Source organism: Pseudonaja textilis, chromosome 3, assembly GCF_049901715.1.
Source record: "Pseudonaja textilis isolate UNSWEBS1 chromosome 3, rPseTex1.2, whole genome shotgun sequence".
NCBI lineage: Eukaryota > Metazoa > Chordata > Lepidosauria > Squamata > Elapidae > Pseudonaja > Pseudonaja textilis.
This window is the reverse complement of record NC_141992.1, coordinates 55603960-55617457: the sequence shown is the minus strand read 5'-3', so window position 1 is coordinate 55617457 and position 13498 is coordinate 55603960. Positions and strand designations below refer to the sequence as shown.

General features: G+C 36.4%; 1 protein-coding gene across 4 annotated transcripts in view; it reads right to left on the bottom strand.

The window, feature by feature from the left end:
• The window catches only part of RNF220 (ring finger protein 220), a 293502-nt gene that overhangs the window by 41546 nt on the left and 238458 nt on the right, over nucleotides 1-13498 (bottom strand). Inside the window, exons 9-10 of one of the 4 annotated variants that reach the window (XM_087929799.1) lie at nucleotides 7581-7594; nucleotides 443-530 (exon numbers count right to left, since the gene is read on the bottom strand). The exons of the other annotated variants lie outside the window; for them this stretch is intronic. Coding sequence (XP_087785925.1) covers nucleotides 443-530; nucleotides 7581-7594 — 102 coding nt within the window. The remainder of the gene's footprint in view (nucleotides 1-442; nucleotides 531-7580; nucleotides 7595-13498) is intronic. 4 annotated transcript variants of the gene reach the window in all.

Here is a 13498-nt window from a genome sequence, read left to right as displayed (position 1 = left end):
AGTTCTTGGAACTGTAGGGGCACAGAAACATAAATGTAACTGCCAATACTCTATTCTAGATAATAACTCCTATGTAATTTACACAAGAAAAACATGTTTACTACTTTATGTTTCCAGTTTACAAGATTTTACCTGTATACAGCTCATCCTTGCTAATAAAACCAATCCAATGAACTAAAGAACCTTATTCTCTGTCATCTTTAATCCAAAATGCCTCTTTCAAGGTCCAAGCAAACGAGTATGAATACTCAGGCCAGATTCTGGAGCTATTAAACCAAGAAAAACAAAATGACCACTGTTTCTGATCTCCATTGTTCCTGTAGTCAGTTGCTCGACAAGCAATTCCAGCACCAGTATTGAGTGGCACTTCTATAAACCCTGTGACAGTTTGGGAGACAAACTCTCCCTCATCAGTCAGAACGTACAAATCAGGATCACTTACTCTGAGAGCACAGCTGCCCTCCAGCACTGTGCTCACAGCTCTGCTCAGTCTGATTTTGAAGCAGCTGACCCTGGCACCAAAAAAATGAGTTAATACCAAACATATCAGGAGTTCAAAACAATAAAATATTCCTGCTGATATATAAAAGCAAGTTCTTTACAAAAAGGAGGCCTATTTATTTATTAAATTTCTATGCCGACCATCTCCCTTCAAAGTGACTCCGTTGCACACAACTTATGGGACAATTTTGAACTGCACATTAGAAACTCTTTAAACCCCATTAAAATGATTCTTTTCTCATTTATAAATATTTCTTTTTTCTGCTATCTCCTTGCTCATCTATTATGTATGAATGGGCAAGCTACAAAATATGACTCAAGTGTTATTAAAGCTTGGAAATAGTGATCAGGAGACACTGACCTATTCTCTGTTCTAAAGGCTACTGAAGAATTGGAGAGTGTCCATGAGATTTATAAGCTAAACAGAGGGGAATCAATAGTTTTATGATATCTGTTATTATGAGTATGCTGGGCTTAAAGATATATTAATCATGAACAAAGATAACCAGAGCAATCAGTCTCTTATAGCAATCTATTTTTTTTCTCAAAAAAGGGAATTCTTTTAAAACTACTATTACTGTTTAGAGGTTAAGCTGTTAGTTTTTTTCATTTACTTCAGCCAGCATGAACCTAATTACAAGATGTGGTTAAAGAGACTCAAATAATGTTCCAGGAAGTAAATCTCCATATTTGTGCAACTTTCCCCCTTAAATGAATTGCATATTTACCTGTAGTAAAAGCTTCATTTAAAAAGTGGGCTCTCCATTCAATGCTCTCACAAAATCCCGTACTTTTTATTGGAACAGTACCTGTATCTATACTACATTCATACGCAGATGGTAGCATCATAAAATAAAAGAAATAATGCATCTTGCATAGTTAGGCTTACGGAACAAACAGCATATGGATATTACTTCATTGTGGAGAGCAAACAACACAAATAATGCCAATGAAAAAAGCTATTTCTTTTGCAATCAGTCACAAGAGAAAAGACAGAAAGGTGAAGGTACCAATTGCAGCCTTAGTTGGGTTGATTATTTGTGCCCAGCAACTCATAATCTAATTTTAAAACTGAATAAAATTAAAGCACCTAATTATTTTCTTAGCTAACACATTTATAAACAAAAGTGACAAATCTCCTATTTGTCCAACTGACAACATCAAAAAACAACTGCTGGTTAATATGTCCTGTATGTAGCATATATTAGCTTCAGACAGACACCATCTGGACTGCTAGGGGTCAACCATTTACTCCCCAGCTATTCCAGAGCTGCTCAATCTGATTTTTTATATTGAATTTGTTCCTAATATTTACCTGTGTTTAGTAGTCATCATTTGTGGATACTGTTGCTAATTGTCACTCACAAGTAACTTTTTAAACTTTTTAAAATGCAAAAATGTGTAAGTAAAGAATATATAAGGTCATGCCTGCCACAAGAATTGTCCAATGCTGATTGAAGAATTAAGTTTATAGTATATATTTTCAACTGCCACTTTCCCAGGCAGCATAAGGGACATTAAGCAGTTCTTTCTTTAGCAATACCTCCACCTGATTTTACTTTTTAACTGCATAGCTTGAAAGATTTCAACAATCAATTTGGAGGAAGAGTGTTTTGCTAAAACTTTTTGCCCTTTAAACACCAGATTTTGTTAATTGTTTTGCTGGAAGTATGTAACAGCCACTTGAGGAACACCTATTTTCTCAGTATCTTTAATATTTACTATACCATTACAGCAGGGAAAAAAGCACTGACCATAAAATAAAACATGTCTAATTAAAGTTTGCCCAGTTGTATAACTTGACAATTGTTAAGATATTTGGCCACTTGATATGTGAGTATAGTCAGAATAAAGTAACAAATATATCAGTAACAAACATAAAATTTATCAGTATGACTCTGAAATGTAGAAATGATTGGGGAGATCACATGTCCTAGTAAAAAGGATCTCATATGAGGACATGAACAAGAGTTTCTACCTGTGTGGGTAAGAGCAAAGTCTAAGGAATTCCATAAAATCTTCTTGTCAGAGTGTTGAAGGGAGGTCACTAAAGCGGGCTCTGGAAAAGGCCTATCTACATTTGCTTAGAATTAGATTGTATAGATACCTCACAGTAGTGGGTTTGGGGATATCTAACATTTGTTTACAGAATTCAGAAACATTGGTGATTATCATTTTTCAATCAACGTCCCTGATTCTTTTATTTACGACTGGTTTGGCTTTCTCCATGTTCATTGGCCTAAATATTCAGAAGAGAAACCAAGTCCACAAAGGCCAAACATGATTCTGAGTCCTGAAATTAAAAATGTGGTCCAAGCCTGGACCTCAATAGTTGGCATGTTTGCTTCATGCCTGAAGACTACATTAAGCGTGCATTTTGGGGTAGTCCTAAGGAAATTCGACTGAATGGCTTCATTAAGTTTGCATATGGGTATTTTCTTCATCCAAATTGTCAATCTTCTAGTTCCTGTGAGAAACATACTCTCACCTCTTATTCTAAGAAAAATAAAAATGAACAAAATTGCTCTACTGCTGCTGGGACTCACACCCATTTCCTAGGCACAATATCCGGCAATGATCTCTGTGATATTTCAGCCCCTGAAGAAACAAACTAAAACAAGCGCATGTGGTAATATGGATGCAGTTTAGGGAAAAAAAGCAAAGGGAAAATAATTTCTAATCAGGTTTGAAATAAATGTTGTATATAAATGATCAGGTAGGCAAGAGTTACATTAGACACATTGATGGCAATGCTGAAAATCAACCTGATCAGAGACAGACAGGAAAGTTCACTTTTTCCTAACTGAAAGCAACCGCTAGACTGGGTCTAAACATTTAAAAGAAAAAGTAGGTATGTCCTCAATACTGGACAGTTCCTTTAAGCTAAATCTCAGAGCTTTGGTAACAGGAAGGCATAAGGCTCTTTGGTGCTTCCATCCTATTTTGGATCCATCTGAAAAGAGAATCCCATATCCAAACTGCAATGGCAATTCTTCTAGTCCTGTCCCAACCTAACATTTACCCACAGACACTCAAACATTTCTGTGCTTGTTCTGGAACAGACTATCATCCTAAAGGAAATTTGCAAGCAAACACTACTGATGAAATTTCCATGAAGGTGTCTCATTCTTCCCATGAGGAAAAAATGAAAAAAAAAAGGGAAAGGTGGAATTAGAGTAATCTTGAATTACTAAAGAGGGTCACATCACTGGATCAATAAGCAACACTGACAGAGATCAGGTTGCATTGCAATTCTGCCAATAATAGAGAGGATAGAAAAGCTGAGAGGAGGATTTTTCTAAAGCAGCAGAGCATGAAACAGAAAGCTTGGTAAGCAATCCAAAGCAGTGTCTTGCTTTATAGACACCAATGGTGCTTGTGAAACAATGCATTCAAAGTTGCTTGAAAGACTATGGTTCTTCATTTCATAAAACAAGCTTTTATACTCATTGTAAATTAAATGTCATCAAAGTCCTAAAGATGAAAGAAAACTAGTAATTAATCAACTAATTAAGCAACTGACTATAAAGACTAAGGCAACCCATTAGCCATCTGGAGTAATACTTCCTGTTTTTGAGTCAGCAGCATATATCGCTGATTTCGTTACCTGTTATGCTAGAATAAAAAAAGGATTTTTTTTTCACTTCCCAAGGAAGAAATGGCAGTGAGTTGAGATAAACTCTGCAGTACAAGTAAAGGAAACAAGTGACTAAATACATGAAGCCAGAAAATAGGGGCAGCTCACTGTCTTGCCAGTTTCAAACTGAAATTAGTTACAGATGCAGTCACGGTGTCTTGTGTAAACGCTATCGATTGGAAAGCTGACAGTCTTAGGAGCTTCAATGCTAAGACAATCAATTTGGCAACAGTGTCACCTGCCACTTTGCTGAATAGTTGACAATGCAATTATCCAGTGTGGAGGCAAGGAGTTGGCGTGTGTCAAATGCAATTAATCACCTTCTGGGCACTATTCAATAATGCATTTCACCGCCTGGTGCAAGAGACGACATGCGAAGACAAGTAGCAGTTTCAAGTCATTGAGGAACCACATTTCTTTCTTTTTGGGGAAACAGAATACAAAAAAAAAAAGAATACTGTCCGAGAATAACAACTGCATTTAAAAATGTTATTAAAATACTCTCAATCAATATTTTTGCAGATGTGGTTGAAAGGCAACTTCAAAACCCAGGAGAGAGGCTGTGTTTAGGGCAGATGGCTAGAGAGAAAAATAACTGAATTAGAATCTGCAACCTTCATATTGAAAATAGGAGTGTGTGCATACACAATTATTGCAAGAATGCCGCAAATGCCAAATGTAGTTAAACATCTCTTGCCAGTTTAGCAACAAATAAAATATACTGTACATTCAAAGTGGATTAACTCAATTTCTAGCATGAAATGGCTCAAAAGCTATTCCTCTACCTCTTTTTCCCTGCTAAAATAAGGTTCAACCTCCTGCTCCTATTTTCATTACTATTTGATTGAATTTGATAACATATGAATTATTATGAAAGTGTCTGAATCTGAAGTTGGCAACAATATCAACTTTTAACAATTCTTTTTAACAATTTCAGCTTTTAGTGCTAAATGTTTTGAAGTAGAAAGGGAATATTTCTTATTACCCAAGAACAGATCAATCTCAATCCACCCTTCTGTAAACAGTGATATTTAAAAAAAGTACAAAACTTCCCCAAGTAAAACAAAAATGATTTTTTGCAGAGTGCAAAATTAAAATATCAGGAAAAAGACTCCCCCCTCCCCCTCAACTTTGTACATGCAGGGAACTATGATATGGAAAACCAATGAACTGGTAAAGGAATAAATGGTATATTCTTTGCCTGGCTCTGAATATTTCTGTGAGGGTGATATGCAGTTTCTGTCTACATTTTCAATGTAAGTCAATATATTTTATTGGAATGCTGAATATGCTTAGAGTAAAATTTTGCTTTTTATACTTATCTGCTACTTTAAAAACTAGAAATGTATGTTAAATTATTCTGTTAAATTTCTAGTTCATAAAATTATGTGATCATAAAATTATCACATAGGGAATTTTAGCTCAAATCCCTAGATGATGTAAAATATTCTGGTTAACCCTAAACAAATAATTGAATCTTCATCTATTCTACCTCACAGAGGTTTCATAACAATAAAATGCCACACTTAACTTTAATGAAAAGGTATCTCTTTATGGATGTATAGAATCTGCAAATAAGTTCAAAACCTCGCCTACCTGAAGACTATGCTGATTATATAAAGGCTGACTATAAGACATTTTCTTCACTTTCTGAAGGTACTTTTCTCACTTTTTCTATTTGTTAGGAAAAACACAGAAGAGTAATAAGCACAATGAACCCTAAAAATATTTGCCAAGAAAGGCAACATAAGGCCTCATTATACGATTGAAGAGTTGCACCACTGTACTCAATGGAAAACAAACGTTTTCTTCCTAAAAGCGAAATGTTTTCAAGGAAAAAACCAAGAAAGTCCAGTTGCCTTTTGAAAAGCACCTTTGGGACAACCATGATCTGGATGATTGAGAATCTCCATAGACATTTGTTCTTGTCCTAGCTGACAGAATAACAGGTTTGCATTACAAATTAATATGAACATTTAAGACCATGCCTAGGCTGTTTTTCTTATGAGATCTTATTATATAATGCATGAATCAGTAGCCTTTTCAATTCAACGAAAGAAAGTAAATTGTCATTGAATTTTGCCTTGGGCAACAGTGATATTTGGAGGATGATACCTGTGAAAGCCAGCATCCTGCAAGTAGTGGTGATCTCATAGAATTTTGGTTATTTTCTAGATTACTTTTCAGGGATTCAGGCACAGTAGACATCATATCATCAATGAACACTGTATTCTATAGACCTTTGAAAATAATATTTATATTTGTACCCATAAATATATATAACTTATTTTATGATTCTTAAGATTAGGCTTCAAAAGTTACAGAAGAGCATAATTGTAAGGAAATGCTACTGGTCTTAAATTTTTCCTAAGGCAAAGTAAATTTTAGTTATATTTATATTTCCATCTTCTGGATTATTTATTCTGCTTCCTGTACAATTAAGGAATTATCATCTTGATTTCTTCAAAAAGGTGTTTTATTTATTCAAAAGTCACTTGTGCAATATTGTGGCAAATTAACATATTTTATTCATTAATGCTTATAAAAATTCCTGCCTTTAAATTCTGTTTCAAGTATAATATTAATTATACAAAATGTACATAGCTAAGTATTTCAATTCAATTTATTGCCTATATAGACAAACAGTTTCTTGGTGCATGATTTTTTTCCCTTATTTTTCTTGAAAATATACAAAAAAATTAAAATACAATCCACACAATTCACCTCAATGCACCACAAAGTAGATAGGTAAAATGATGTAGAACATAGTTGCAAGGTATCTGAACCCTAAATAGCTCTTAACACTGTAAACAAGATTAGTCATTCTGAGGTACGTAACTAATTCAACATATATTATATGCTAAGGTGAATATTTAGGTTTATATATAATTTTAACAAGATAAATACACAATCACACATTAGAATGATTTCTGAGAGGATAAAATTGAACTTGACAGGGTTTTTATATTTATTCTCTCAGATACATGATAGGAAAAAAACAACAACAATCAAGTACTGTATAAGCATATTTGTACATCATGAGGATTACAAGAATCTTATAAAGGCTGAAAATTACAACATTTGTTTTAAGTGGGTTTTTTGTTAGTTATATGCTAGATTTTCAGCTGTAAGCTTTAAAAATGCAAATAATTAAAAAACCAATTGTAGACAAAAATAAGCATTGAACTTGAGGAATAATCCCTCAGGTAAGAAATCTTTTAACTTGAAAGAAAAGTAATTAAGGAATTATGAAGCTATCTTAAGTTACTCTGCTGACATTCTTTTAACCTCATTTCCTATTGTCAAATTGAAAGTAGGACAATTGAGAATTATGAATATCAAGAATTAATTACAGATGTTTTGAAAGAATCTGTACACGTTAAGAGATTCCTTTTATTTCCTTAGTGGTCACCTGAAATGTCCTTATAACTTGCAGGAATATCAATGGCCAGCATTCTTCGATGTGATCATAAATAGCAATACAGCTTTAAAAAATCCAACTACAGGTAGTAGTCAAATTGTAATTGTGAGTCCTTATTCTGAATTGTTAAGTCATGACAGTCTTTAAGCAAGCTACTGCACATGATTTTATGATCTTTTTTGTTGTTAAGCGACTACTGTGGTTGTTAAGGGAACCCATTGTTCACAATGGGGCATTTTTGCCAGAAACCAGAAGTAAACACTGATTTTCTGCAAAAACATTGTAAATAGCAGTCCTGTGGCCATGAGATTGTGCAAATGACTGTAAATGCCATAATTTAGAATCTGAGTGCTAAATAACTTTTTTGAGGTTTGTTGTAACTTTGAATGGTCACTAGGCAACCAGTCATAAATTAAGGACAACAGGTAACAAATTAATAGAATCAGAAATTAATAAAACCAGCCACAGGCCACATAGCTTTATATAGAACAGTCTACAAAGCCGTTTTCCTTTCTTCTGAAATTCCGGAGATGAAAAAATGATACCCTCACAAATTTGGCATAAATTATGATAAGGTATAGGAATGTATTATTTTTTATGCCTTTATCTTAGAACAAAGGTCTTCAAACTTGGCAACTTTAAGACTTGTGGACTTCAGTTGGGAACTGAAGTCCACAAGTCTTAAAGTTGCCAAGTTTGGGGACCCCTGTCTTAGAAGAATGAGAAAGGACAGGAAAAATCTATTCTTATATCAGCAGGACAAAATCAGATTCTTACATTGAACTTGTCATGATGGTTTGTTTCCTGCATTACAGGAAGAGTGCTCTACCATTTCTAATACAATATTTACAAAGCTTCTAGTTCCTATTCACGTTCACAAGGAAAAATTGCTATAGTTGATGGCACTTAGCATTTTATTTTGCAGCAAGCATACTGTCAGTGCCCACACCAAAAAACATTTCAATTAGCTGCAAACCATCAGTTGGATGACAGCCATCTGCTGGAAATGCCTGGCATTTATATTTTAATCAGTCTGATTCTCCAACAGTCATAACAAGTGCAGATGAAACCATGAAAAATTCTGCTGCAGAAAATTAGGGTTCTGTGCTGGTCTTTCACTTGGCAAATTAAGAAGAAGCCTGCTGATCAGATTATCAGTCCGCTGAGTTCAGCATCTAGGATCCAAGAAAAACTAGAGAAAAAGCATAAAGGCAACCCTTTTCCTATCTATCGTATGTGCAATTTAGAGACATACTAGGTAATAGGCTTCCTGTAGGCCAGTACTCTTTCCTGCAAAGAAATATGGTATATCAAGAAAGGTAAGATTTCTTTGTTAGCAGAGTTATCAGCACCTTCAAACTAACATGCAATGTTATGCTAGGTTGCTCAGAAAGGAAAGACCTTGCAGAGTTCATCTTAGCTTTCTGCTAATCGGTCTTGTAAAACCTTATGCATTGCGTTAATGAATATTTCAAAGCAAGTGAAAATGTCAAGAATGCCAAGTGAACAGAAACTTGACCAGTTGTTGTCATACTTAAAGATTTAGTACGGGAATGGCACAGAAAGACAACTTAACTACATTTTCCAACCATTTCATATCTGGAGGGGGCAGCAATCTCAGCTCTATCAGACAGCAGATCTCAGAGCTTAAATGGGACGTTGCTGGCTTGCTTTTCCTGTCTGTATGTCTCCCTCTCTTTCTCTGAAGTTGCCTGGACAGCTTCCTCAAGCTGGCGTTATCACTCCCTCTAACCACTCTTGGCAGGCAATCTAATTCCCCCTGAAAAGGTCACCGCCATTTTAACTGCCTTTCAATCACATTAGGAGTGTGGCTGCTTGTGCCCACGGAGCTATGCCTGCAGCTCTCCTGGCTAAGGTGCAATCGATAAGCTGACATACCATTCACCCCCCACCCCACCCTCCCAGCAGTAGATGGCTCTTCTCTGTGCCATTCAGAAGTACCGCTCTGTCCCCATTTACTTACTTTGGCTAAAAGAATGACACAAGATGTTGTTTGACCAAAACTCTCATAAAAGTGATACTGACATATCCAGAGAGATAACCTTGTAGCCCTTGAATGAAACAGCTCAATTGTGACAACAAGAGAGGGTTGTTGGGGGATTAGATACACAGAAGCAGCCACATTCTGGGAACCAACCAGGCCCTTTCAAGACAGGTTGCTTGCCAAAAAAAAAAAAAAAATCTCCAAAACTGCTTCCAGCTCCCTTCCCTGCAATCATTACTGTTATCTCGCCTGTCTTCACCCTTTTTTCCTCACAGTTACCACCATCATGTTTCCTCCATCGATCCTCATGTAAGACACTGTTTTAAGTCTGCTTGCCTTTTGACTGCGCTAAGCCATTTAAGAGATGACAGCAACCTCTATCAGCACAAAGCCAATATGATTCTTCTCAGATAAAGCACTTTTGTCACCCGTTCTCCCTTCCACTCACTCTTTCAAATAGTAGACATGTTAAAAAATGCTAAGCTTTCGAAGGAAAAAAACCATTTTTGAGCCTCACTCTATAATTCTTTAAAAGAATAACCTCACAGTGGAAACACTTAATGAAAATGAGCAGCTGTTCTTGAAAACTGCTGAGGAATTGCTATAAATATTAGGACTATAAATTAAGACAATAAAAACTCAGTGCCCTAATTCTGGAGCAAACACCATGTGGAACTTTAGACACAAATAATAGAAGATAACCTTCCACAAGACCTAGCAGATATAGAAGTCCAATAGGTACATTTGTTCCACTGACTGAGATCTCTAGGCAGAACTTTTGGAACATGATAAATTTGCATCCTTCATCAAAGGATAGTATCGGCTGCTATAGGAGACCCAAGACTCCAAACTGGAAGACAAGTGAATTTCACTTGCAAGAACAACAGCTGTCCTCTACACAACCCCAGATGTTTACCTAAGTATGTCTTTAGAAATGGTGGTAGACTTTAGAAGAAACCCTCCCATACTACCACCTCTTACAATATTAGACAACACAGTGTCAAGAGTAGAGACCTTCAAATTTCTAGTTTCTATTATATTACATGACCTAAAATGGACACCTAACATTAAAAACGTCATCAAAAAAACACAACAAAGAATGTTCTTTCTGCGCCAACTCAGAAATCTCAAACTGCCCAAGAAGCTGCTAATACAGTTCTACAGAGGAATTAGTGAGTCTGTCATCTGCACCTCTATAACTGTCTGGTTTGGTTCTGCAACCCAACAGGACAGACACAGACTTTAGAGGATAATTAGGACTGCAGAAAAAACAATTACTACCAACCTCCCTTGCATTGAGGACCTGTATACTGCACGAGTCAAAAAAAGGGCTGTGAAAATTACAGACCCCTCACATCCCGGACATAAACTGTTTCAACTCCTTCCCTCAAAATGACAATATAGAACATTACACACCAGAACAACTAGACACAAGAACATTTTTTCCCAAACACCATCACTCTGCTAAACAAATAATTCCCTCAACACTGTCCAACTATTTACAAAGTCTGCATTACTATTACTATTAATCTTCTCATTGCACCTTATCGCTCATCCCCTCCCACTTGTGACTCTATTCTTACGATCTATATTGACTGTTTCCTACTATGATTTAATTGCTTATTGCACTCTATAACTATTATTAAGTGTTGTACCTCATGATTCTTGACTTTTGATGAATATATCTTCTATGTATACTGAAAGCATTTGCACCAAGACGAATTCCTTGTGTGTCCAATCACACTTGGCCAATAAAGAATTCTATTCCATAAGTCTTTGTGTTTGTGTACATATGGTAAAACAATGATTATCATTTTTAAATCAGAAAAATGTAGCACTATCAGAATTTTAGGAAATATTGAGCTAAACAAAAACGGGGAAAACCAAATTGTGAAAGGAAATTCATAAACTGCATGAACTAATATTCAGTGAAATACAGGTTTCAGCTTTACAGACCATCCAGTTATACCGTAAGATTTATACAGATCACGGTTGATAACTTTACATGTTTTGCTGAGCCATAGTTTGTTTTAATAATAAGGCACACATTTGGGTTTCTCATCATTCTAAGTGAACTCTAGTCATCAGCAAATCACAATTAAAATAAATTATAGCTTAACACAAAGTGCATACTATACTTATAAAAATGTCAGGCCCCCAAAGCAGGGAAGACACATAATTCTTCCAACCTCTGTTTTTTATTGATCGAGACAGAATCTTGCCAAACTGAAGCACTAAACTACCTGCATCTACTGGTACCATATACTTCGAAAACTATTAGACAGGGGTTGTCTTCACCCTCTTCCACTAACACGAAGTATTTGGACTGACATGGCCTTATTCTTCTGGAATGCATCTGCGCCCTCCTGGGAATCCAGCCTACTCTAAACCATCAAAATCAGGTTTAAATCAGTTAAGATATTAATGTTCATTTTAACAGTGGGATGTAAATGTAGGTTTTCACTCTTTAAAAGCTATTAAAGGTATCTAAGATAGAATACTTGGTTCAAGAGTTTTGCAAGTATATACACTGCTCAAAAAAATAAAGGGATCACTTAAACAACACAATGTAACTCCAAGTCAATCACACTTCTGTGAAATCAAACTGTCCACTTAGGTAGCAACACTGATTGACAATCAATTTCACATGCTGTTGTGCAAATGGAATAGACAACAGGTGGAAAGCATAGGCAGTCAGCAAGACATCCCCAATAAATGAGTGGCTCTGCAGGTAGTGACCACAGACCACTTCTCAGTTCCTATGCTTTCTGGCTGATGGTTTGGTCACTTTTGAATGCTGGCGGTGCTTTCACTCTAGTAGTAGCATGAGACGGATTCTACAACCCACACAAGTGGCTCAGGTAGTACAGCTCATCCAAGATGGCACATCAATGAGAGCTGTGGCAAGAAGGTTTGCTGTGTCTGTCAGCATAGTGTCCAGAGCATGGAGGCGCTACCAGGAGACAGGCCAGTACATCGGGAGACGTGGAGGAGCCATAGGAGGGCAACAACCCAGCATCAGGACCGCTACCTTCGCCTTTGTGCAAGGAGGGACAGGTGGAGCACTGCCAGAGCCCTGCAAAATGACCTCCACTGGGCCACAAATGTGCATGTGGCTGCTCAAACGGTCAGAAACAGACTCCATGGGGATGGTATGAAGGCCCGACGTCCACAGGTGGGGGGTTGTGCTTACAGCCCAACACCGTGCAGGATGTTTGGCATTTGCCAGAGAACACCAAGATTGGCAAATTCGCTACTGGCGCCCTATGCTCTTCACAGATGAAAGCAGGTTCACAGGGTCTGGAGACACCGTGGAAAACGTTCTGCTGCCTGCAACATCCTTCAGCATGGCTGGTTTGGCAGAGGGTCAGTAATGGTGTGGGGCAGCATTTCTGGTGGTTTTTTTCCACTTTAATTTTGAGTGTAACTCCAAATCCAGACCTTCCTGGGTTGCTAAATTTGATTTCCATTGATAATTTTTGTGTGATTTTGTTGTCAGCACATTCAACTATGTAATGAACAAAGTTTTTAATAAGAATATTTCATTCATTCAGATCTAGGATGTCTTATTTTTGTGTTCCCTTTATTTTTTTGAGCAGTGTATTTTAGTAACAACTTATGTTTTAAGTAAAAACCCCAATACTATTACTATCTCCTTAATCCAGGGGTTCCCAATCTGGGGTCCGAGATGATATTCCAGATGGTGCAGAAAAATGGGTTTAGAAGTTTCAAAATTATAGTGTATATGTATAATTAAATGCATATAATTACTTTTAAGGTGTGTAAGAATATATCAACAGCATTCTAGGTGTGCGGGATATAGAAAAAATTGGGAATCCCTGTCTTAATCTGTTAATATAAGAACTTGGAAATATCATGTGATTGCATAAGGCAGCAAAAATACATCAAGAATATGCAGGAGGCAGAAATTCAG